At 43.8% G+C, this 26,110-nt stretch overlaps 1 protein-coding gene and 1 long non-coding RNA gene across 2 annotated transcripts in view; both read left to right on the forward strand.

The window, feature by feature from the left end:
• gfra4a (GDNF family receptor alpha 4a) overlaps positions 1 to 26,110 on the forward strand; it is a 342,275-nt gene that overhangs the window by 230,961 nt on the left and 85,204 nt on the right. The window contains exons 2-3 of the mRNA XM_070547213.1: positions 1,711 to 1,992; positions 13,582 to 13,662. Of these exons, the coding sequence (XP_070403314.1) occupies positions 1,711 to 1,992; positions 13,582 to 13,662 (363 nt within the window). The remainder of the gene's footprint in view (positions 1 to 1,710; positions 1,993 to 13,581; positions 13,663 to 26,110) is intronic.
• On the forward strand, positions 13,671 to 21,023 carry LOC139063960 (uncharacterized). Its single transcript, XR_011517279.1, has 3 exons — positions 13,671 to 17,004; positions 17,144 to 17,612; positions 17,735 to 21,023. It is a non-coding gene; the product is annotated as an uncharacterized lncRNA (long non-coding RNA).

The raw sequence follows: 26,110 nt of genomic DNA on the forward strand, positions 1-26,110 counted from the left end.
ATACCGGCCTGTATTAGAGGATTTACGGTAAACATCTGACACAGAGAGCAAGAGATAGGAGACGGAGAAGCAGAGACAGAAGTAGCCATAGCCGTGCTGAGGCTAAGCTAACTGGACGAGCAAACTGTTCAACACCAAATAAACTGCGTGCAAACTCAAATAGTTCCTTAAAAGCTAGGTGGAACAACAGAAAATGTGTGTTTTAGCGTGCTTATGTGCTACAATAACTCAGAGATATCCAAGTACAGAGAAATTAAATCAGCTTTAGCGAGCCCTAAACACCAAACAGCTACACGTAGTGTAACACTGAAAACAGGAAACAGGAAATGCCTAACCGCCAGGTGCAGCCAATCAGCCAATGATTGACCCGAAACATATCTTGTGACATAAATTTCATTTTAGCTAGAAACATTTTCATAACAATAACAAAAATACGTTTTTTTTAATGAGAACATTTCTCAAAATAATGTGTTAAATATCTCATAAGAGACCAAGTTCGTACCAGTTAAACGGTGATTAAAAGCTCCTGTAGTTTTTTCCCTTGCATTGACAGCAACACGCTTCCATACAAATAACAGTAATAAAGGAATAAGATTGGCCCATGACACCTGTAGATCCTCCACCAGGGGGCAGTAGACATGTATAGGACCAGATGTGGTAGTTATCTGATGAAGGTACTAATCCTGATACTTTATCTGGAGGCTCTAAGGCCAGAAGTGGGTTGATGATCTTTTAGGAGATAGAGCATCAATCAACAATTTATTCAGGACTTCTGAGTTTTCAAACTTTTATGTGAATAGAATATTTGTCTGTTATTTATGATTGGACAGAAATAAAGGTTTGGTCGTTGACGATATTCCAGTACTTACTACCCTGTTTGGAATAAATCCTACTCATGGAGACAACTGATTTATTCCCCTACATGAAGGTGTCACATTTAGATTTCCGGAACAAATATGACATCTTGTTTTGACTGAAGACAGAACCTTTCAGTTTAATTTCTGACATGTCAGAATCTATTGGTTTGATGCATCATCCCCGTGTTCTAGTCAGCAGTGTGAGATGGATTTTACGTGAGGACTAGTCCGTGCACATAGGGTACAGCGCCCTCTGCGGGTTAAAAATGCTGGAATTGAGCAGTAAAAGGATTCTCTTGTCCCAAAACAAATTCTCTTAAATATAAACTCTTCAGGTTTTCTGATACCACAAACCAACAAATTAGAACACTCTGCAACCAGAGTTTAAGCTGAAGTTCATGATCAAAATGAACTAATTATGACTAACAAAATGAATCATTTCAATAAATATGTTATTTTTAACTGGTCAAAAACAGAAAATGAGTTATTATTCTTTTTATTTATTTATTTTGGTTGTCTTGTCAGATTTGTGTCCAGAAATTATGTTTTTCAGACTTCAGGGATCCTGCTTAGTTTATTTTTTCATGTTAAGAAAATGAAATGTTTCCAGGCCAATGTCTGATGTTCATACGTTAGGCTAAATGTAGCTTTGCACAGTAGTTCCACCTTCCATTTAAATTCAAATTAGCCACAAGCTCACTGCTGTAAGCGGGCTGTTGTGCAAATTAAAAAGAAAAGTCATTATCCTTCAGCCACATCATATAAATGAACAGAAACATAATCTACTGGATGAACTTCCTACACCCAACCACCTGAGCATGGCACTTCATTTACCCTTGTTCTTGTCTTACAGGCGCTCCACCCATGGTCCTGTCTGCAGGAGGAAGAGACTGTTTGCGATCTGGAGACACCTGCTCCAGTGATGATTCCTGCAGCCCACGACTGCGCACCCTCCGGCAGTGCGTGGCGGGAGACGGCAGCATGAAGCTGGGGCCTGGAGCACGAAACCAGTGTGAGAACGCCATGATAGCACTCCTGTCCACCCCTTTGCACGGCTGCCAATGTAAACGAGGGATGAAGCGGGAGAAAAACTGCTTGAGTATCTACTGGAGTCTTCATCAGTCCGTGCTGCATGGTGAGACTGGTTCCAGCACATCCAGAATGGTTAATAGTGAGGTTAGATCAGCTCCAAACAATGTGCTGCTGGGATTAGCGTGCGTGTGTGTGTGTGTGTGTGTGTGTGTGTGTGTGTGTGTGTGTGTGTGTGTGTGTGTGTGTGTGTGTGTGTGTGTGTGTGTGTGTGTGCTGCCCATTCCACATAAATTGAATGGAATCAGCAGAATCCAGGATGAAATGAAAAGAGTGATGGTTATGTCAGCAAAGGTAAAACGGTGGCGCTGAGTCCTTTTATTCCACCCACACACATTGTCTTTTCTCATTTTTGTGCTTATTTTGCAATGCTCCCGTCACTGAACCCTATTATTTGTGGTACACTGACATTCAAACGCAGGCATTTATAGACACGCTCACTTTCATCACAAGAGAAAACGTGCAACAGTGCAAATGAGGCTGTCAGCACTGTGTATTTCTTGGAAGTCGATTATAAATGAAAGACACGGCCTGAAGCTGCACCGATGAAACAAGTCACTGAACCTTACACCTGCGATCATTCTTAAGGACTACGTGTGCACACTGAGTGTGCAGTAAATATTACAGCTGCAGAAAGCATCCACAGTCTGAGTATTGAGTGACCTAGATCAGCTGTTTTATTGCTTCATACTGTACACACAACATCCCTAAAATAAATCAGTAGCTTATTCAGCTTGTTGCTCCAGAATCAGAGTAGAAAAGCAAAAAATTTCAATCAGGGGATGAAGTTTGTTTTAATCAGGATCAGATTAAAAATTATTAGTTTAAAAGTAATGATATTCTGGTTGTAACTGAAAAATGTAATCAAGTATAAACATTTAATCTGTCTGGAGTTGGTTTTAAATTCCAAAGTTAATAAAATGGATAAAACAGACATGATAACAACATAGAAACAAGAGAAAATTGATCCTTGAGAAAGCTATTTGTAAGACTTCTACTGTGAAATAATCACAAAACTGTCTAATGTCTCAATCCCAGGTGGACAGCTAATCTGTGAGCTGTGTAGAATCCCAGAATGGCTAGTGGATATGCTCTGGGCCCTTGTCGGCGCTCCCTCCACCCTCCCGCTTGGAGATCCTTGTCAGAGGATCGAGCAGACTGTGGAAATGATCTGCCTCCTCGGGCTCTTCTGACACTGTCAGGACTCAGCTTGGTGGAGAGCTACCCCTGTGAACCAGAAGAAAGGGGCTCTGTGTCTTGGATGGGCGTGACTGGTACTGCCCTTGCCAGGTTTAAATTGTACCTCACTTATTAGGGTTTTAGCATCCATATTGAGGACTGCTCCTCTCCCAGAGTCCTGCTTCCATGGGGAGTGCTTCAGGGCTCTATCCTGGTTCCTTTCCTTTTTTCAATCATGCTCTCTCTCAGACAGATTTTAGTCAAGCAGCACACAACTTCTGTTTTGTCAGAATGCCTTTCTGAGGTCTAAACCTGGCTCTCCTCCACCTGCCTGCAGTGAAATGACAGCAAGACAGAATCCATCCTTTATAACCCCACTAACACAAATTATGCTTTAGGTGTCCCCACTCTCCCCTCACTCAGTCTCAATTCATGTGCCACTTGCCTGGATGTAAAATTTGATTCCAACCTCTCCATGACTTCACAAGCCAACACCACTGTCAGGTCTTGCTTTGTTCAACTCCGCCGCATCACACGTCTTCAATCCATCCTCAAACGCCCACACCTTGAGTCTGTCATTACCTCACATCTAGATTACACCGGTTCTGTGCTGATCGTGATTAAAGCCATCACCTTTGGCAGACTACACAAAGTTCAAAATGCTGCGGCCAGGTTGTTAACCAATACCGACAGACGCACTCACATCACTCCCATCCTTGCTGACTTAGACTGGTTCTCGGTTAAATTCAGGATTCATTTCAAAGTCTTGCTTTGAGTGTACAACGCTTTGAAAGTGCCATCTCCATCTTATATGGCTGACCTGCTGTCTCCTCATGCACCCACTCGTCCCCATCAGCCAGTCACCTGCTGTTGATTGTTCCAAAGAAGAGTGCGCTTTCCCTCAGTTGGCCCCAAACCTTTGGGACTCTCGGCCCCAAACCTTTGGGACTCTCAGCCCCTCCGTGCACGTTCGGCTCCTTCCCTCAGTAAGTCTGTTCTTAAAACACACTTCATCAGCATGACTTTCCCTCCTGGCCTGGCCTCCAGAGGTGTAGACTCAAGTCACATGACTTGGACTCGAGTCAGACTTGAGTCATTATTTTATATGGCTTATGACTTGACTTGATAAAATCTATAAAGACTTATGACTTGACATGGACTTGAACGTCAATGACATGCGACTTGCTTCTGTTGACTTGATGATGACTTGAGCATGTTTGATATTTTAGCACAAACGTGGCCCGACATGGACAAAAATCATGAATCCTTCTTGGTTCTGGGTTTGATGCTGAATGCAGCAGCTCTTTGTTTATCATCAGCTTCAGTTGCACTTCCTGCTTGTTGCAGCAAATCAGTTTTACTTTCAGAAGCTTCATTTGTGGGATGTATTTATTATCATTGTCATTAAATTGAAGTTGGACAGATGAGTTGAATGTGACTTGAAAATTCAAAGTTAAGGACTTGGACTTGACTCGGATTTCCACATCATTGACTTTGGACTTGAATTGGACTTGGTTGTCTTTGGCTTGGTGTTACGCCCCCTCTCTGCAGGTCTAGGAGGATGAGGGGACTAACACAAGAAAATAGGTGTAAAAGTGTGTGTGAGGATAAAGGACGAGGAGGGTCGAGTAAAAACAAAAGGATTTATTAACATAAGGTGTCCGTGGGTAAACGGCATAAATAAGGCTTAGTAATAATAAACTACAACATAAGCAGTCTCACTGCTTATGTAAAAGGCTTTCTGCCAAAACGCAAAATATCCCCGGCTCAAAAGTCCTATGGGGATAAAAAGAAAAACACCACGAAGGTTTAACCCTTAACAAGGCGTGTGAAAAACACACTCAGAAGGTACCCAGGCTAATCCTGGATCCTTAGTAGAAAACCTAAACACAAAAGAGCGAGGGAGAATCTCAGGCTACTCCTGAATCTCTATCAACAACCTTAAACCCAGCAGGAACGGTGTAAACAGCCTTAAACCCGACTGGTAACGTTCGCTAAAGTGTCCGTGAGCTAAAGGAGAATCTCTGGCTAATCCAGGATCTCCTCGATGTCTGCTGCGTTCCTCCTTTTAAAGAGCTGGGAGCTGCTTGATCACTTATGAAGATCAGCTGCTGTCTCTGCTGGCGTGCCTCTCTCCGAGGTCCTGAAAGGGCGCTGGAGCGTGTGAGCTGGCCGCTCCTGGCGCTGACTCTGGTGCTGGATCCCGTGCAGCGGGGACAAAAGGCTCAGGCTAGGATGAGAGGACGGACCGAGGGGACGAGGGTCGTCACAGCCTCCCCCTAAACAGCTAAGAAAGACAGTCATTAAAAAGGATTGTCTTTCTTAAAGACCAACTCAGAGGAAAAAAAACAATGCCTCTGGAAAACAAATCTAGGATTCATTTCAGGTTGACAAAAACGGATGAGTCCCCACTGACTGCCTAACATTTCTTCTCTAAAAAACTGCAGTCTAGGCTTCATGTGCTTGCAGGCGGGCAGATTAAGCACATGTTTTCCTAAGAAAACATACTAACCAGCAAGGAAGAGGGGTGGCCAAGCCGGCCCCTTTTCCTCCTGGGGTGCTCCCGAGATGGTGCCCAAAAGGACACCAACACTAGCCGCGACACACAACACTAATAAAAAAAACAAACAGGACATACCCCAAAGGGGGTATACCTCTAAAACCTACCTGGGAACTCACCGCTTCGTTTAAGTTTATCTGTAATATCCATAGAATAAAAGAAAGGCACTATTCTACAAAACCACGAGACAGGCAATCCGCAACCACATTGTCAGCTCCCTTCTTGTGCCGGATGTCTAAGTTGTGGTCTTGGAGCAGGAGGGCCCATCTCATTAATCTCTGGTTCCTGTTAAACATTCTGGAAAGGAAAACCAGAGGGTTATGGTCTGTAAAAACAATTAGGGGCCCGTTGCTGGAGCCAACATACACTTCAAAATGCTGCAAAGCCAGCAATAGAGCCAAGGTTTCTTTTTCCACTGTGGAGTAGTTTAATTGGTATGTGGCAAATTTCCGTGAGTAGTAGGCAACTGGGTGGTCAATCCCTGCATCGTCTTCTTGTAGTAACACGGCCCCAACCCCTACATGGCTTGCATCAGTCTCGAGTTTAAATGGTCTGGTCAAGTCAGGGGCTTTTAAAACAGGGTTACTACAAGTAAAACCTTGCAGGAGTCAAACGCCTTTTGCGCACTTTCATCCCAGGTAAACGGAACCTTTGGACTCAAAAGATTGGTTAATGGGGAAACTACACTGGCGAAATTCTTACAAAAACAGCGGTAGTAGCCAGCCATTCCAATGAAGCGTCTCAATTCCCTACGCGTTTTCGGCTTGGGGAACTCTGTGATGGCCTGTATTTTGTCTGCTAACATTTTTACTTTCCCATGGCCAACCTCTTTTCCCAGAAACTGGACCGTGGCTTTAACGAACTCACTTTTAGCCAGGTTAATGGTGAGTCGAGCATCAGCTAAACGCTGAAAAAGGGCCCGCAGACCCTCAATGTGGGCTTCCCAAGTGGAGGTGTGGACAACGATATCATCAAGATATACAGTGCAGTTCGATAAACCAGAAGTTATTGAGCTCATCATTCTTTGAAAGGTTGCCGGGGCATTTCGCATTCCAAATGGCATAACTGTGTATTGCAGAAATGCGTCCGGAGTTACAAAGGCAGAGATTTCGGAGGCAGCAGTTGTTAAAGGCACCTGCCAGTAACCTTTGAGTAGATCTATTTTCGTTATAAAGGATGCATCTCCTATTCTGTCAATACAGTCATCTACTCTTGGCAAGGGATATGCATCTGGCACTGTAACAGAGTTTACCTTTCGATAATCAGTTATGAAGCGGGAAGAGCCATCCGGCTTCTTCTCAATTAAACAGGGCGAGCTCCACGGACTGCAACTGGGCACGGCCAAGCCATGTTCCAACAAATAAAGCGTTTCCTGCTCTAACAATTCACGTTTTACCGTATTAGCTCGGTATGGGTGTTGTTTTATGGGTTGAGATGTTTCCACAACGACGTCGTGACTAACCGCAGTGGTTCGAGAAGGTACATCTGAAAAGAGGCTAGAGTACTCTTGTATCAGACTCATCAGTTCGTGTTTCATGTCGTCATTCAAGTGGTCCAGGATATCTGGTAGCTGGGCCAAAGTTAAAGAGTTAGCGAGTCGGGGGCTAATAACAGGTTTTAGCTTTAGGTGGATGTCCTCCTCGGGAATAGGAGTGAAGGATGCGGCTGCGCACACCGCAGCTTCAGAAACCTCTGATGGTGAAGACTGAGGGGAATGGTACAGCTTAAGCATGTTAATATGACAAGCCCTGGACTTACGGTGACGATGAGGAGTGGAAATACTATAGGTAGTTCTGTTTATTTTTCTCAGCACTTCAAATGGTCCATCGAATTTAGCTGATAAGCTAGTGGCAACCAAAGGATTCAATATTAAAACCTGATCACCGGGGTGGAGCTCCCTGGCTACAGCTTTTCGATCAAACTGCCTTTTCATCTTCTTTTGAGTTATCGCCAAGTTCTCCCTAGCCAGTTTATTTGCATGTTTTATACGCCACAGAAATTTCTTGAGGTATTGATTGATCTTTTCCTTTTTAGACTCCGGGACTCTCAGAAACTGTTCCTTGAGAGCTTTAAGGGGGCCCCGAGGTGTGTGTCCGAACACTAATTGAGCCGGGCTAAACCCCAAAGAATCCTGGGGAGCCTCTCGGGCGGCAAATAACAGAAAGGGAACACCTTCATCCCACTGATTTCCTGAACTTAAACAGTACTTTTTCAGCATGCTTTTAAAAGTTTGGTGCCAGTGTTCTAAAGCGCCTTGGCTTTCTGGGTGATAAGCAGAAGATACCACGTGGTGGATACCCAGTGTTTGGGCCACCTTCCTAAACAGCTCTGACTTAAAGTTGGTTCCCTGATCGGTTTGTAGAACACAGGGTAAACCAAACAATGAGAAATACTGGGTTAAAGCCCGGGTGACAGTTTTAGCTGTTATGGTGGATAACGGAAAAGCTTCTGGAAAACGGGTGGATGTGCACATTATGGTTAACAGATATTTCTTACCAGATTTACTTCTGGGCAATGGACCTACACAATCCACCACAATGGTGTCAAAAGGATTCCCGATTACAGGAATCGGATAGAGAGGGGCTGGAGCAGGCAGCTGATTTGGTTTTCCAGAAATTTGACAGACATGGCAACACTTACAACATTCAGCTACGTCCCTCTTCATGCCAGGCCAAAAGAAATGCTCCAAAATTATCTGGTACGTTTTCCGGATGCCTAAGTGTCCTGCCCACTGACTTTCATGAGCTAAACTCACAACTTTATTTCGGTACCTTGTGGGAATTACAATCTGATTAACAGTACCCCAAGGTGCTCCTTGGGCGGCAGGATTGTTCCAAAATCTCATTAGCACGTCTTTCCGTAGGAAATAACCGGACTTTTCCCCATCAGGATTCTTAATATCCTGAAAACATTTCTTCAAGCTGTCATCACGACGTTGCTCCTCTCCTAAAGTCAGCCGGGGTAAAGGCAGACACCCCGACGTGAGCGACACGTCTTCATCCTCGGTGTCGGCGGTAATGTCCGCATTGTGGTCGTGGACGTGATTGTCCTCTTTATGGTGTCCATCATCAAAGAGAGAGGATAACTGTAAGGTTTCCTCCTGTTTACGTGCCTGGGCACGGGTTATGACACATGCAGGATAAATTCCTGGCTGCTCCTTAACGCACGAACTAGTGTCTGAGCACGGGTCGTTTAAAACTTGGAATGGAGGGACCACATTTCCTCCAGCAACATCGTTTCCGAGCAGGAGACTTACTCCAGCGATCGGCAAAGATGGGCAAACAGCCACATCAAAATAACCTCTGGCTAGCTTGCAAGAAAGAAAGACTCGGTGTAACGGCCGAGAAATCGGCTCACCATTTATTCCGTTTAGCAGAACTGACACGCCCGTTGCACTGCTCTCATTAAAAATCATGACATCGCTAGTTATGAGCGTTTGTGATGCCCCAGTATCGCGTAGGATGATAACTGGAGCTTGGTCAGAACTTGACTCATTTAGCTGAACCACACCTTTGGACAAAAATGGTTGAAAACGGTCGTTTATTTCTGTCACGACCTGTTTGTTTTTCGTTATAAAACCAACCTCACGTGAGGGGGAGGTTTTCTGTTCGTTTTTCCTTTTTAATTTGTAACAGTCTTTTACTACATGCCCAGACCGATGACAGTAAACACATCTTGGCTGGTGGGCGTTTACCGAACCGGTGTGAGCAGGCCTCATCATAGGAGGCCGCCTGGCATCACTGGGTGGCAGTTCGCCGCTTACGCGGTGCGTTAATGAATATTCATCCGCCAATAAAGCTGCAGAAGACAAAGTCGCTACCTTTTGTTCATTCAAGTATAAAACGGTGCGCTCCGGTAAACATCTCTTGAACTCCTCTAACAGGATTAATTCCTTCAGCTCAGTAAAAGAAGACACTTTTGATGCTGCAACCCACTTTTCAAATAATAACAGCTTTTCTCTGGCGAACTCGACAAACGTCTGATGTGGCTGTTTATTGGTTAATGCTCGGAATCTTTGTCGGTATGCTTCTGGGACCAGTTCATAAGCAGTTAACACTGCACTTTTCACACATTCGTAATCTAAACTGTCAGAAAGGGACAAAGAAGACATTACCTCCTGGGCTTTTCCGGTGAGCTTGCACTGGAGGATCAACGCCCACACGTCACGAGGCCACTCAAGAGCTGCAGCAATGCGCTCAAATATCTGGAAGTAGCTGTCCACCTCAAACTCCCGAAAAGGTGGCACCAACACAATGCATTTACTTATGTCTAGTCTCTGTTTTATTCCAGGGGTAGTTTCTTCTCTTGTGGTGTCGGGTTCTGTCACATCCTTGTGCGTGTCAACATGTGGGTCATTTTGTTGGGAAATCCCGGCTTGTCTCCAAGCCTGGGCTTCCAGCTCAAGTCTTTTTAGCTTGATCTGAGTGTCGGCTTCCAGATCCATTCTGCGGATCTCCAGCTCCATCTCCATCCGACGGCGCTTCTCCTTTTCCTCGGCCTCATACTTTAGCCGAGCCATTCAGACTTTCAGACGTAGGTTAAAATGCTCCAGCGAACTCGGAGTAGAAGCTGGTGAGACAGGATCAGACTTGGGCAAAGTTAGTGGTGAAGAAGGAGTCTTACTGTGAGCCGGCGGGGTCTGGTAGCCGGGAGCCGTCTCCTCGGGTGCCGCCGAAGATGGTCCTGCTCCGTTCTCATGGCTTGCGGCGTCATCCGCACGCGGGGAAAGGACAGGAAGATCTCCAGTCCCTTTTGCAGGCAACAAGTTCAGGTTTTCCAAGGCAGCGATAACTGTCTCTTTTAGAAACTGTTTCGCCATCGTGCGGGTGCCATGGAGATCAAGGTGCTCAGCCACCTCCACCAGATCGCTCTTGCGGCAGGCCTCGAGAGCTTCCCGCGACGGTGCACGCAGAAACTCCTTTAAAGAAAACATACTTATTATTGAGCTCACCTGGGAAGAGCTAAAGTTCAGAGTGAAACCACCAAAATGAAAGACTCCCAGGGTACTTAACACACACTTAAGCGCAATAAAAAAAAATGCGGCGCACAACCTATTTCTTTATTACCGGGCAGACTTAGATTAAGTTCCAATTATTTATAACTCGAATAAAAATCCCGGACGAGCCCCCATTATGTTACGCCCCCTCTCTGCAGGTCTAGGAGGATGAGGGGACTAACACAAGAAAATAGGTGTAAAAGTGTGTGTGAGGATAAAGGACGAGGAGGTTCGAGTAAAAACAAAAGGATTTATTAACATAAGGTGTCCGTGGGTAAACGGCATAAATAAGGCTTAGTAATAATAAACTACAACATAAGCAGTCTCACTGCTTATGTAAAAGGCTTTCTGCCAAAACGCAAAATATCCCTGGCTCAAAAGTCCTATGGGGATAAAAAGAAAAACACCACGAAGGTTTAACCCTTAACAAGGCGTGTGAAAAACACACTCAGAAGGTACCCAGGCTAATCCTGGATAGTAGAAAACCTAAACACAAAAGAGCGAGGGAGAATCTCAGGGCTACTCCTGGATCTCTATCAACAACCTTAAACCCAGCAGGAACGGTGTAAACAGCCTTAAACCCGACTGGTAACGGTCGCTAAAGTGTCCGTGAGCTAAAGGAGAATCTCTGGCTAATCCAGGATCTCCTCGATGTCTGCTGCGTTCCTCCTTTTAAAGAGCTGGGAGCTGCTTGATCACTTATGAAGATCAGCTGCTGTCTCTGCTGGCGTGCCTCTCTCCGAGGTCCTGAAAGGGCGCTGGAGCGTGTGAGCTGGCCACTCCTGGCGCTGACCCTGGTGCTGGATCCCGTGCAGCGGGGACAAAAGGCTCAGGCTAGGATGAGAGGACGGACCGAGGGGACGAGGGTCGTCACACTTGGACTTGGTTGTCTTTGGCTTGGACTTGACTTGAGACTTGACTGGAAAAACTTGTGGCTTACTTGTGACTTGCAAAGCAGTGACTTGGTCACACGTCTGCTGGCCTCCCAGGCACCCTCTTTCAATTCTACACAGAGGACGAGTCAGGATACTCAGAGGTAGAGAGCACCATGAGGGGCAGGACTAGATATCTCAAAATAAACATTCAGAAAAAGGCAAAAATGACGACTGTGTGTCACACGATGCTGTCTGGCAATAGCACAAGGATCCTTCTTTTGAAGAAAGGCTTTTAGGGCTTCTCCTTGTTGTGGTTTTAAAGATGTGTTCAAGTCATTTAGAACAGAGAAAAGATCTGCAGCAAATTCTGCTTCAGATGCCATCTTCGTTGTTTACTGAGCGTTGCGGTGTGTGACGTACGCTGATCTGGGCTGACTGGCCTGGTTAGGAGTCTCAGGGGGTGGGGTTATTTGAATGGGAACATTACTAGGCCATTTGCTTCCCATAAGGAAGCATTGGTATGGCTAGCCAGGCTATTTCCCTCCATGATCCTCTAAACTAAAAATTGCACAAATCTTGGAGGTCGTGTGTCTCCTATCTGAGCGTCCTAGCGCTGTTTTCCTTTTCTCGATTTGTTTATTTTATTTACTTATCCTCTTAGCTGTAACCTGCATTATTTCTTAGCCCTTTCAGTTTTGTTAGTGTCATTTTAGCTGGTTTAAATAGTTTTTCTCATTAATTTCCTAACATAGTGCCTTTTCCAGTTGTATTTAACATGTAATTTTATGCTTTTCTGTTTATACCTTTTAGCTAATTCCTTAGGTTTATTCTAGGATTCTGTTGTTGTGTCCGAGCCTTTTGCTCATTTTCTACAGCACTTTGGTTAGCTGCCATGGTATTTTTAAATTTGTGCTTTATAAATAAATCAGTATGGTATGGTAAGGTTATGGTACGGTACGGTACGGTACGGTACGGTACGGAATGGTATGGTATGGTATGGTATTGTATGGTACGGTACGGTACGGTACGGAATGGTATGGTATGGTATGGTATGGTATGGTATGGTATGGAACGGTATGGTACGGTACGGAATGGTATGGTATGGTATGGTATGGTATGGTATGGTATGGTATGGTATGGTATGGTACGGTACGGTACGGTACGGTACGGAAGGTACGGTACGGTACGATACGGAACGGTACGGCACGGCACGGCACGGAACGGTACTGTACGGTACGGAATGGTACGGAACGGTACGGTAAGGTACGGAACGGTACGGTACGGAACGGTACGGTACGGTACGGAACGGTACGGTACGGTACGGTATGGTATGGTATGGAATGGTATGGTATGGTATGGTATGGTATGGTATGGTATGGTACGGTACGGTACGGAACGGTACGGTACGGTACGGTATGGTATGGTATGGAATGGTATGGTATGGCATGGTATGGTATGGAATGGTATGGTATGGTAAAGTATCTCAGAACTGGCAACAGCCATGAAACTCACTGAGCGGTAGTGAGAAAGTGATATCTTTGCTTTACAAAAAGACTGCAGTAACTACATTTGACCTTACAAATTACACCTTTAAGTAAAACAGAATCAAGAAATTAAATATTTGGATTGAAGTAATGAACAAATACAGAATGAGTCCACAACCTCACACATCTGAAGATCTGGCAACATAAACTGATGAACCAACTCTCATGTTCTGAGAGATCATCAGAGTGAGCTGCACTTCTTGTTGCTGCTTTAATAAAACCATACCTAGCCATAGGCAGGAATGTTAGGCACCAGGGCAATTTTTTAAAACATAAATTCAATAAATGTGCAGAAAAAATGTAAAATAATAAAGTACTTATGAATTCAACATAAATGAAATAATGCCATCGATCAAAATGCTCAAAGTTTAACAAGTCTGATTACATTTTCCTACCATATTGTTTTGCTAAAACTGACTTCAGCATCTTTGCAGATTTGAGTGTAACATTTCTGAACTTTGACCTCTCTCCTCTTTGTCAGGACTCAGCTTGGTGGAAAGCTACCCCTATGAACCAGAAGAAAGGGGCTCTGACTACGTCCGTCTGGCCTCCATCGCTGCAGGTGACTCACATTTCACCAAACCTCTTCAAGTTTACATCTCAGGAAAGTGAAAATCATCTGTCTTTAACAACACACCAACCATCCTGCCAAAGCACATTCAGCTGTTAACAGAATGGAGGTAGTTCTTCAGAGTGGCTGGTGAACTGTTTGATGAGTTACAGCCTTCACTCTGCTTTTGTCTTGCCTGTGAGCCCGTGGGCAGGCCGTGGGGTTGCCCTGGAGGCACAGTTTAATTACCTGTTTGTTTTAATGCAGCTGGAAGCAGAACAACCAGAATGGAGAAGAGCGAGACGAAAAGAGATTAGGTAGTGGAGCAGACTGAGGGAGAGAAGAAACACGCAGCTTGGTGAAAATGTGGATTTTATTGTTAAGATGTAGAAAAAGAAAGAGGTCGCAGATAAATGAAAGGTTCTAGTTTCAATTTCTACAAGAGGACAAGGAGTTCTGTGTTTTGTTCTGAAACATGGCCGAACGTGTGTGAAAACAGGCTTTAATGACATGGTTATTGAGAAAACAGCCCTCATATCAAAGTACACACAAACCTAACCATACTGGAACAAGAGCGGGAAGCCGCCTTTAAAAACACATCAGTACTCCATTAGAGCAGGGTGGCAGGATTTTAAAAATAACAATAGAAGTAACTGTCTGCATTCTGTTAAAGAGAAGTAACGTCTAAATTAACTCATTTTTGCTGATGAACTGTATAAATGAGTGTCTAATAGTGTTTTAAATGTGTGTATTCATTATTTTAGCATTTTGGTGCATTTTCTTTAATAATTCTGCCTAAATACCACAGTATAGCGCCACCTTCAGCTTAAAACATAGAATTTGAGTCATTTTGAATACATTTTAGCCAATGGCTAAAAAGTAAAGCCTGATTTATGATTTTCCGTCTGAGTCAGTGCGGAGACACGCAACGCCATTATCCGTCCTTGCGTAGGGCTCCGACAGGCACGCAAGTACGTACGGAGTCGAGCCCACTTTTTTAAACATCCATCGAACGAGACGGATTACGCAAGCTTGTGATTGGTCAGGACGCTGCTGTTGTTTACAGCGCCGCCATTGCAAAGAGAGCTGAGGATAACTAGCGGCAGACACAGAGAAGCTTGAAGAATACCTCGCGAAAAAACTCTAAAAATATGAATGTTTCATCCTCCCGTGACTGGAGGAGTGAAAAGATGCGCAGCAAGCGTTTTATTTGTGGACGGAAATGACAGGAAACGTGGGTTTAGAGGTGGGGAGCGCATGAAGCGGTGGGAGAATGAGAGACAAATATGTCCGTGTTAAAAGTCCCTTATATACAAAAAAACACAATATAAACACACGATCTTGGACCGATACATGACAGGATACCACAGAACAGCGCTACGCCCTCTGTTGTCCTGCCGGGCAATTGCTTTGCAACACTCTCCAGGAGACGAAGTCTGAAAGCAAAACGCTTCCGTCAATCCGTGCGTGTCTGTCCCTTGCGGAGCTGACGGAGAAGCATAAACCAGGCTTAAGATACTACGTAAAACAGTAGAGTACTGCGTAGCAGCTCTGTGTCAAAGTTATAAAAGCATCAAGCGTCTCGGCCACGCCTTGTGGCGAGTTGGGAGTTGGATTTGCAAGCGAGTGTAGGACGGCTAGCGGTAGTTCAGCATTAGCATATAGCATTAGCATATCCTAGTCTTTTGCATAGCTTTTAGTGTTATACATACTTATTTAGTGTTAGCTTGGCTGTTAGATATTGTAGTTTAGTTAGTGTTTGGCTGTTAATGTAATTAGGAAAGTAGTTCGGGTTTAGTGCTCCATATCGTGTTAGTATGGTGAGAAGGTGTAGTGTAGTATGGTTGCGGTGGCTCTGTGGGGTTGCACTCCTTTCCGCTGGACTTAGAAATTAGGCGCCAGTGGTTGCGCGCAATCGGTGTCTGGAAAACAGGCAGCTCCCGCCTGCTGCTGTAGTTTGCAACCAGCATTGTACCCGCGATTCCTTCGCCAACATGATGGAGTTTGAACTGGGTTGTTCTGCACATCTCCGTTTGAAGAGGGAGGCAATGCCCACCGTGGCTCTTCCACGATTTAGATGCAGCCCACCGACTCTGCTCCCCCACAATGGCGGGCTCCAGTCTGAGGTGAGTAAGCTAAATAAAAGTTTTAACATCTTCTAAAGACAATTCCCTACCTAAATGCAAAGTCTGAGAGACGTGGTTCACTTAATTTAGCTAATATCTGTCATGTTCTGTGTCCCTTTGTTCCCCAGCCCCTCCACTTCCCACTCCAGGTTTTCCTCTTGTGTCCCATTATTATCCCCAGCCCTCTGTAGACTTCCCTCAGGTGTCTTTCTGATCATTCCCCATTCCTAATCAATCTTTATTTAGTCGTCCTTATGATTCTAGTTATTAGTTCTTTATTTTTGGCCCTCAGTCTTTAGGTTTAGTTTTGTGTTCTATAGTTTTAGGTTTATCTGCCCTCCTCTGGTTCTGTTACCCCATTTATATATTTGTATTCACCTGCTTTGCCTCCAGCCCTCACTCCACACACCTGCTGCCTGTTTCCCTAATTGCTCCTCCCAGTGTATTTAAGCCCTGTCTTGTCTCAGTGTATTGCCGGTCCATTGTGATTTATTCTGTCAGTCTGCTCGTTTCCCTAGTGTTTTTGGATCTCCTGATCATTTCCTGGATTTTTGGATTTTGGCTTCCTGCCCTTTTGGATTTATGTTTGCTTGGGTTCATCCTAAAAATAAAATATTTTTTTCTTTATATATCTACTCCTGCCTCGTGTCATCCTGGGTATCTGCAGTTTTTGGGTCCTAACCATCCTCAAATCGTGACAATATAGGTCTGCACTGCCTTCGGGCTAATTTGTCAAGTTCACAAAATGTGGAACGGGATGTAAGGTTAGAATCAGCGGCGAATCGGAACATATCTCGAAGCCCTGGCCGACGAGAAGGTCCACATGACTATTACTGTCAGGCTCGGAGAAAATTCGGGTTGTTTTTGTGTCAGTCGATTTTGTAACAGTGACTCTAACTAACCGCACTAGTTGACAGACAGCATTACAGCGTGAAATCCAGCTTGTGACCCGGTTCTGTTAGGAATTCTGTTCAGGAGGTCACATTTCAGGCTCTCCACATCATATGTGACTGACTTTTACATTATAATAATGATCACACACTAGGAATGTTATAAAGCGCCTATATAGGACAGTTTCTTTTGTATATTATCTGACTTTATAAACAACAATGTGCTTCTATTTTTTTTTTCAGGCTAAATCTACCCAAGACACTGGCTGTCAGACTGATTTAGTAATCTGCAAGAATGCACTTGTCCAGGCTGACGTGAAGCCTTACCCGTAGCAAAGGTGAATTATTTTTAATAATCTTCTATGTAAACATTTTATTATTACCTTCTAGTTTTAATTTGTTTTACAGATTATTGTTACACGTGATTTTATGCTCTTTTAAACATTTATAAATGTGCTGCTTCTTTGTTTTTTATAGAGCCAGCCAGAATAGAGCTCACAGCCTCAGTGTGTCTTGTGACACAGGGACCATGATGGAAATTCATCTTCCAGAAAGTCCCAGAGCAGCGTCCACACCCCTGAAAAGACCAAAATGTGAGGTGTCTGCTGTTGATTCCAGCTTCCACCTCAGTGACAGTGCAAGCTCAGTGAACTGTTCAAGGTAAAAAAAAAATTTAAACATTTCTGAATTTTTAAGATATTAACAATTAAATAAGTATGTGATTACATCATGACATCATGACGGAGGCTACTGATTCTGGCCTTGTGACACTTGGTGGTGACGAGTGAGCTGATTCACCTGGTAAATAACTTTTACATTAAATCTTTTGTTTTTGCTATCAAAAGTAAGTTAACTAATAACCTGCATTATTGCAGGACACTCAGCAAAATATGGACTCTACACCATGAGGCAGGCACATGTTAATAACTCTATAAGAGCACATAAGGTGAGCAACACCACAGATTATTGTTATTACTATACACTGTCCTGGATTTGTTTTCTTTCTGCATCTCATCATTAGCCTGGGTGGCTGATCACCTGATAACTCCTGTCATCTGGTTATGACAGCATGAGGATGTCCTCACACACCTGTAACCTACCAGCTCATCTGGCAGAATAGAGAGAGAAGAGTCAACACCACATCTCCTGTTCCTGGAAAGCCTTCAGCCATCCTTCGATGACTGAGAACCTCCATCAGCTCTGTCTCCTGTCTGCCTACAATTATTATAATAAATATTGTGTTTGACAAGTTTTTTGTGCTGCCAAATATCTCATATAGTTTCCAGTTTTGATATTTTAATGGATATTTATAAATTACATTGATTTTCACATTGTTTCATGTTTAACTAGCTTTATTGTGATAAATTAAACTAGCACCTCACTGTTAAAAGCTCATTTTAATTTCAAGCATGTTTAAGTATTTATGGACATGAACAAAAACAGGAAATATATAAATTGAGATTTATTTAATTAATATAACAAATAAGGGGGAAAGAGTCATTGAAAGGCACGTTCTTCTGGAAGCTCCTGATCCTGACGACACCAGCAGGAGACCAGCTGCAGACACCAGAGGACCACTTGCAACCAAGAGCAGCTAGTATCAGTAAATAAATAATGAAATCAGGGCAGTTTTAGTGGGCTGAACACATTACAGAATATTTTTCTCATGGGGTATTTTCATAACTTTCTCTGCAGCAGACTGTAACTTGAGCCCAGAGCTCCTGGAGAGCTGCTATCCAGCACGTTTCAGTGGTTTTCCTGCTTTAACAGGTTAGATTAGCTGTTAAGCAGCTCAGCTATTTGTTGCTGATTAAAACCAGGTGTGTTGAAGCAGATAAACCTCTAAAACATGCTGAATACTAGCTCTCTAGGGCCGTGGAGCCAAACCCTGCAGCTAATCGGATGCTATGGCTAACGGCTACTTACCATTCAGAGCTGGTTCTGTTGGGTCAGTTCTGCTAGTTTCAGGCAACTCACAAGCTGAAAACAATAAGGCTTAGGTCCGCTTGTCTCCTCCAAATAGACTTGGTCCCTTTCTTCTCGAGTGTCTGTGTAAGGAGGGGGAGAAACGTCCTCCACTTCTAATGACTGCTCAGAGTGAAGGGAGCTAGCATCGTCTAGTTAGCCATCGTCTTCGTCACTGCCGTGGCTCCGCCCTCTCGGTCCACCAGGCAACGTCTACTAATGTTGCAGTTTTTAAGATTGATGCGTGGGTGGAGTAAGACCCTGAGGCACACTTGACCCGCTCTTTAAATAATGTTAAGGAGGATTTGTTTTCTTTAGTACTTTGATGTGTGGATAATACTGAGGCAGAACCAGAAACTCACTACACCAGGTAAGAATACATACTTACTCTGTGATGTTTATTAGTTCTAACAGGATTTTAAATATGCAAAGGTGTTAAAAATGCATCAGGTACATTTACATTTTGACAAGTCCTAATAGCAATCAGAGATTGGCGTCATGCAAATTGTAGGACTTCAAACCTGAACTGAATCAAGATGACATTATCTTTAAACAGGAGCAAGAAGGTAGGAGGCAAGTAATCAAACAAGCGTGTGTGACAGTGAGTAAGTGTTGTTATTATTAGTCTTAGCTTTAAATTCCATTCAAGGTACAATAAGTAGGAATTCTACAGTGAAATAAACACAAAACAGTCTAATGTCTCAATTGGGGATGTCCGATATTGTCGGTCTACCATTAATATCAGAACATATCTGTATCAGTTTTCAGTCTTTTAATTACACTTTACATATCGTACACATATTTCACATCAAACTCTTTACCTACTTCTCGTCTCTCTCAAAATGTTAAAACATGACAGCTCTGAGGTAAAGTTTTTCCAGATATTTTAGTTTATTTGGCACAACTTGTGAAGTAGATGTTTGCCCTGTGTAGTCGTCTCAGCACGTAGCTTTCTTTAGATAGAAGCTAACAAACGACTAAAAGAAACATGAATCTTCACCCAAGGCTTGTTTGAAAAAATGTTTTATAACCATGGCTCTTTTTGTTTTCCTCCTTACAACAAGGCCAAAGAGGGAGGTAGTTACTGTTTACAATCTGTAAGCCCATGAGGTTGCCGAGTCTGCGCCAAGCTCACACTGCAGCGCCAGCATTTGTAATCGACACTGGTCAACAAAACGTTCCAGAGTTGTGAACAGTATGTTAGTCAGTAGCAGGAGTGAAGTTATTTATTGTACCCCTAGGAGATACGGCATCTTTTTGTTTTACTCCAATGTCAGGTAAAGAAGCTTAACGGCTAAAGTTGAGCTAACAGCACTAATGGTGAAGTACTTACTTCATGTACCTTTAAACCAAACTTTGCAGCAGAAACAACATAATCTGATAGGTCCAGATAATTGTTGTTTTGTTGTCGCCAACTGACCCATTTTCAAAAACCAGGAGTGTCACACCCTGTCCTGTCTCCCCATTCTGTTCAGTCATGTCCCTGTTAATTGCTCCCACCTGCCTCTCGTTTTCCAATCACCCAAGCTCCCAGCCCTCTTGTATTTAAACCCTCTCAGTTCTGTATGTTTTGTCGGTTCATTGTTTCCATGTTCAGCGTGTTTTATATTAAAGCCTTTGTAAACCGTTCCTGTCTGTCTGTCTGCCTGCCTTTTTCACCCGCGTTTGGATCCTTGTCTCCGCTCACCTCGCCCACACACCTTGACAAGGAGCTTTCAGTCACAAGATATGTAGCATCCATGTTCTGATACATGGCTCTGTCCAGACTTCCGGTTGAGTGAACGCTGGCGCGTCTCGCTGCCGCTGCTCGCCGGCAAACTTTTTATGTTTTTTTCTTCTTTTTTCACCCGAGTCTTATCCCTGTGTCGGTAAAAACTCATTTTCACCTACCTGCTCAGCTTGCGTTCTGGTCCACATCACCACCTCCCTGCTCCACTCCATAATGTGGTCCAGCAGTATTTCTCTGTGCCTCTCACTGGCCTGGATCATCCTGTCGCTCATTCTTCTGTCCGTGGATGGCCTTCTCCAGTACTCGGCGGCGGAGCTCTTCAACCTCCGCTTTCACTACTCTGGATCTCCACCACCAGCTCTGTGCCTCTTCCCCGGCATCACCTTCCAGCCTCGCCGTCGGTATATCCATCGGGGGTCCCGGCGGAACCTCCATCTCGACGGCTCCAAAGAAATACCCTGCTTCTGGTCCACGACTTGCCGGCGGCTACCCAGGAATACCTGCTGAGCTGCCGACCCCAGCGTGTTAGCCCGGCTGGCTAGTCGGGCTAATGCTCCTGTCGCCAGGGACTTCCGCACTGCAAATTTTGGTCTTCTCAACATTCGCTCCCTCTCTGGTAAAGGACATCTCCTCCAAGATACCATCAGTGACCATAAGCTAGACTGTCTTTGTCTGAACGAAACTTGGCAACAACCTGGCGATTTCTCACAACTCAATGACTGTACTCCTCCTGGATTTGTTTACCTCTCCAAACCACGTGGGTCAGGCCGTGGTGGTGGTCTCGCGATACTCTATCGCAAGACTTGGAAGGTCCTTCCCGTAAGCCTTCCTCCTCTCACCACTCTGGAATGCCTTGCCTGTCAACTCTCCGGCCTGACCCCCACAATAATTGTCACTGTGTATCGTCCCCCCAAGTTCAGCCCGGAGTTTTAAATGAACTCTGCTCTTTTATCCCATCTGTCCGCCCTTTCCCCAAATGTAATTTTACTTGGTGATTTTAATATTCATATGGACAATATGGCCCTCCCCCTCAGCAAAGACTTATCCTCATCTTTGGACAGCCTCAGTTTTCATCAATATGCCAATTTTCCCACTCACATTAAAGGTCACACCCTGGATTTAATCTGCTGCTCCGGCCTGACCCCCTCCAACTGTACAGCTGACCCGCTCCCTTTCACGGACCACTTCCTCATGTCCTTTTCTGTTCCCCTCCATCTCTCCATCATCAAGTCACCACGTATCATTTCTTTTCGTAATATTAAGGACATTGATCTAGCCTCCCTGTCCTCCAGTTTTGCCACCCTGACCCCAAATTTGTCCTCTACTCCCGATGATCTTGTCATTCAGTACAATAACGGTCTGGTTTCTATCCTTAATTCATTTGCTCCCATCAAATTCCGCTCTGTACATTTTACTCGGTCTGCTCCATGGTTCACCCCTGCCCTTCGCTCCTTTAAAGCTACCAACCGGAGGCTTGAAAGACTCTACAAGAAAACCGGTCTCACCATCCATAAAGACTTATATTCTGCTCAGATTTCTCTCTACAAGGACTCCATCTCCCATGCCAAATCACAGTATTACTCTGGTCTCATCTCGTCCAACTCCAGCAACACTAAGACATTATTTTCCATCATGAACAGCATTTTTCAGCCTCCCGACTCCTTACCCAATCCATCTTTACTCTTCAGAAACCTGTAACTCTCTCCTTCAGTTTTTTGATGATAAGGTCAATAGAATCCACCTCTCTTTACCTCATTCCTCCCCTCCCTCTCCTGATTTATTTGAACCCTCCATTCAGTTCTCCTCCTTTGAACTTCCCCATCCCTCAGAACTATTAGATTACATCACCAAATCCAAACCTTCCACCTGTCAACTTGACCCTATTCCAACAGTTTTAGTTAAATCCTGCCTTTCCTCTCTGCTCCCTTTTATAACGGCCATTATTCATTCCTCACTATCCTCTGGTACGGTCCCCTCCCTATTCAAATCCGCTTCAGTCAGCCCTATTCTAAAAAAAAACCTGGTTTAGATCCCAATGATTTCAATAACCTCCGTCCCATTTCCCATCTTCCCTTCATTTCCAAAGTCCTAGGGAAAACTGTTGCATCTCAGCTCCATTCCCATCTCACCCGCAATAACCTTTATGAACAGTTTCAGTCTGGCTTCCTTCCCCACCACAGCACAGAAACAGCTCTCATCAAGATCACTAATGACCTACTCATTGCTGCTGATTCTGGTTTAATCTCTATTCTCATTCTCCTTGATCTGAGTGCGGCCTTTGACACCATTTCTCATCCCATCCTCCTCAATAGACTCTCTTCCTTAGGCATCACTCACACCCCCCTCCGCTGGTTTCAGTCTTACCTTACTGGCCGCACTCAGTTCATCCAGTTAAAATCCTTTTCCTCAGAACCCTCCCCAGTCAAGTCAGGTGTGCCCCAGGGCTCTGTCCTGGGGCCCCTCCTCTTCATAGTATATCTCCTCCCTATCGGCAAAATCTTCCGCAAATTCAATATCCAGTTTCACTGCTTTGCGGATGACACCCAGCTCTACATTTCCAGTAAACCCAACTCAACTCTCCCACCATCCTCCCTTACACTCTGCCTCTCTGAAATCAAATCATGGTTCACCTCTAATTTCCTCAAACTCAACGGCAATAAAACTGAACTTCTTCTAGTTGGCACTAACTCCACCCTCTCTACATCTGACAGCTTATCTTTAACTATTGACAGCGCCATAGTCTCCCCCTCCCCTCACGTCAAGAGTCTGGGTGTCATTCTTGACAGCTCACTTTCTTTTCAAGCTCACATTAATAACATAATTCGGTCAGCATACTTCCATCTACGTTCCATAAACCGTCTCCGCCCCTCACTCACCCCTCACACTGCCGCCATTCTCGTCCACAGCCTCGTCACCTCCCGTCTCGACTATTGCAATTCACTTCTTTATGGTCTCCCCAGCATACTCCTTCATAAACTGCAACTGGTCCAGAATTCAGCAGCCCGTATTATCACCAGAAGCCCTTCCTTTCACCACATCACGCCGGTTCTCCAGCAGCTTCACTCGCTCCCAGTTAAATTCAGGTCCATCTTCAAAATTCTCCTCCATACCTTCAAAGCAATCCATAACCTCTCTCCTCCATATATCTCAGACCATATAAGTATTCACACCCCATCCAGTTCTCTAAGATCTTCGTCTTCCATCCATCTTGCTGTTCCTTCTGCCCGTCTCGCTACCATGGGGAGCAGAGCTTTCAGCCGCTCTGCTCCTCGTCTCTGGAACTCACTCCCCCCAGACATCAGTACATTGACAGTTTTACCCTTTTCAAAACAAAACTCAAAACACATATGTTTAAATCTGCCTACAACCTCTGATTTTATTGAACTGTTTCTCTCTGTTTTTTTTTTCTTGTTTGGGTTTTTATTATTGTTTTATTGTATTTTATTACGTGTTTTCTGTCAAGTGACCTTGGGTGTTCTGAAAGGCGCTTTTAAATAAAATGTATTATTATTATTATTACATAATCAGACTGCACCTTCAACACTTTGTGTGTCTTCGTTTGGATTAAAAACTACAAAAACAAGTTGGTTCTTCTGCACAATTGAGCAGGTTTTCCTTTATGCCTGGGTTACATTTACATATTTTTTATGGTTTTCAACCCAGGAAAATTTGACTGGTGATGTTTTCACAGGAACAGGGAAATCCCTGAGCCAAGTTTGTGGAACCAAACTGGCACTCTAACTTTCTTTTGTGATCTCATGTCTATTAGGTAATTATTTATCCATCCAGGGTTACCTTAGGGAAAGTTTCATGCACAGGGGGTTATAGCAATAACCAATCAACACCAGTACCAATTATAAACAATCAATATAGACTTTGCAAAGTGGAGAGGAATGAATACACACCAAACAAGGATCTCAGTTCACTCTCATCGGACCACAGTCCTCCGACAGCATTTATTGAAGCACACACACAAATCACATTCCTAAGACTATTACGTCCATCAGGCAGGAAGCTGCTAGCGAAGGGAGTTCTCAGCTCCAGGTGCACACTAAATCAACAAGCAGTTTCTCCGACAGTTTCCCATGGGAGTGTTTTACTGATAAATCAGACCCGCTTGGTCTGACCAGAACAGCTTGATCTGGAAAGTAAGGTCACTGTGGAGACTGGTGGAGACTTCAACAGGATCATTCTTAATGAAGCACCACAAGTTTTAGCAGTCAAGAAATTAAGAATAGCAATTTTTACCTAACAATGTCAACAAGTGGGATTGTGTTGTGTGACCTCTTACATATGCTGTTGATTACATGACACCATCTGTGATTGGCTGCTTTGAATTACAGCTGCACCAGACTATACTGTACTGATGCCTCGTAAATTTCCTGCCAGTCCCTGCACAGGTGGTCAAAGTTGACATTCATGCCATGCATCCTGACAAGTTGACTGCCAAAACAACAGAGGCGTGATGAATGGATGTTTTTCCGCCCTTATAGTATCTCTCCCTCAGAGTAATGATCCTTCTCAAAGATGCAAGCCGAAGCTGCAGCTCATCATATTTTCATACCAGAGCACTTCACTTTAATTAATCAGCTAAGTGAATTAAAGTCAGAGGTGTTAAGAGAACTCTTTTATTTAAACACAGTACCTGTTCTGCACCCAGAGAGGCTTTTTAATGCACCGCTGGCCTGTAGAAGTGCTACAAATCGTGCTTCCTCACAAGAATTTTCCACTTCATGCTGCCTGACTGGAGGGAAATTACACCATCAGTTTGGTTTTCTTGGGCATTCTGATGCAACAATTTGCTTGTTAAAGCAGAAGAAAAGCATCAATTATTTGAAGGAGTCAGTTTAAATGTTTGCATCTGTATGAATGAACTGTACAGTGGTTCTTGCCCTATCCACAATCTCGTTCTTTCGGTCACTACCCAAAGCTCATGACCATAGATGAGGGTAGGAGCGTAGATAGACCAGTAAATCGAGAGCTTCGCCTTCTGACTCAGCTCTCTCTTCACCACGACAGGCCGGTACAACACCCGCATCACTGCAGATGCAACAGACTTTCATATATATATATATACACTTTTTAAAAAAAGTCTCATCTTTGAAGGGCAAATGCACAAGTGTGGGTTTTTTATCCTGGAAATTTTTTGTACTTTTTTTCTCAACCAAGAAAGACAAACATGTTTTTTCTGCAGAAGTGTTTCTATAATACCTTTTCTCTCCACTAGGCAGTGCTACAGTGAAGGTGAGATCAGAAAGTAAGAAGTTGTTCATTTTACTATTAAAAAAAAAAATAAAACCTTTGGAAATTTCCAGGAGAAAAAACACACTTTTTTCATGTCCCTTTCAAAGCTAAGGAAAAACAAAAAACAGACTTTTTTTTTACAAGATGTCAGGGACCGAGCAGTAAAACTCCAGGACTATATATATATACATATATATATATATATATATATATATATATATATATATATATATATATATATATATATACACATATATATATATATTTTTTTTTTTTTACCGTGTCCTGTCTGGCTGTGAAGCAAACAGAATTGATGTCTGAATGCTGGTAACAAACCTTACAGATTTACTCTCAGGTGGAGCATCAAAGCGTCTGCTTTTAATGTCACGCCTGATACGTAAAACTTTATTGTTATTGTTTTTGAATGCTTTGTAATTCCGACCAGACACGGAGTCAGAGGTGAAAGAGAAAGGAAAATAAACAACAATGAACAAGAGTCTGCTTCT

This window comes from Nothobranchius furzeri, chromosome 18, assembly GCF_043380555.1.
Source record: "Nothobranchius furzeri strain GRZ-AD chromosome 18, NfurGRZ-RIMD1, whole genome shotgun sequence".
NCBI classification, from domain to species: domain Eukaryota; kingdom Metazoa; phylum Chordata; class Actinopteri; order Cyprinodontiformes; family Nothobranchiidae; genus Nothobranchius; species Nothobranchius furzeri.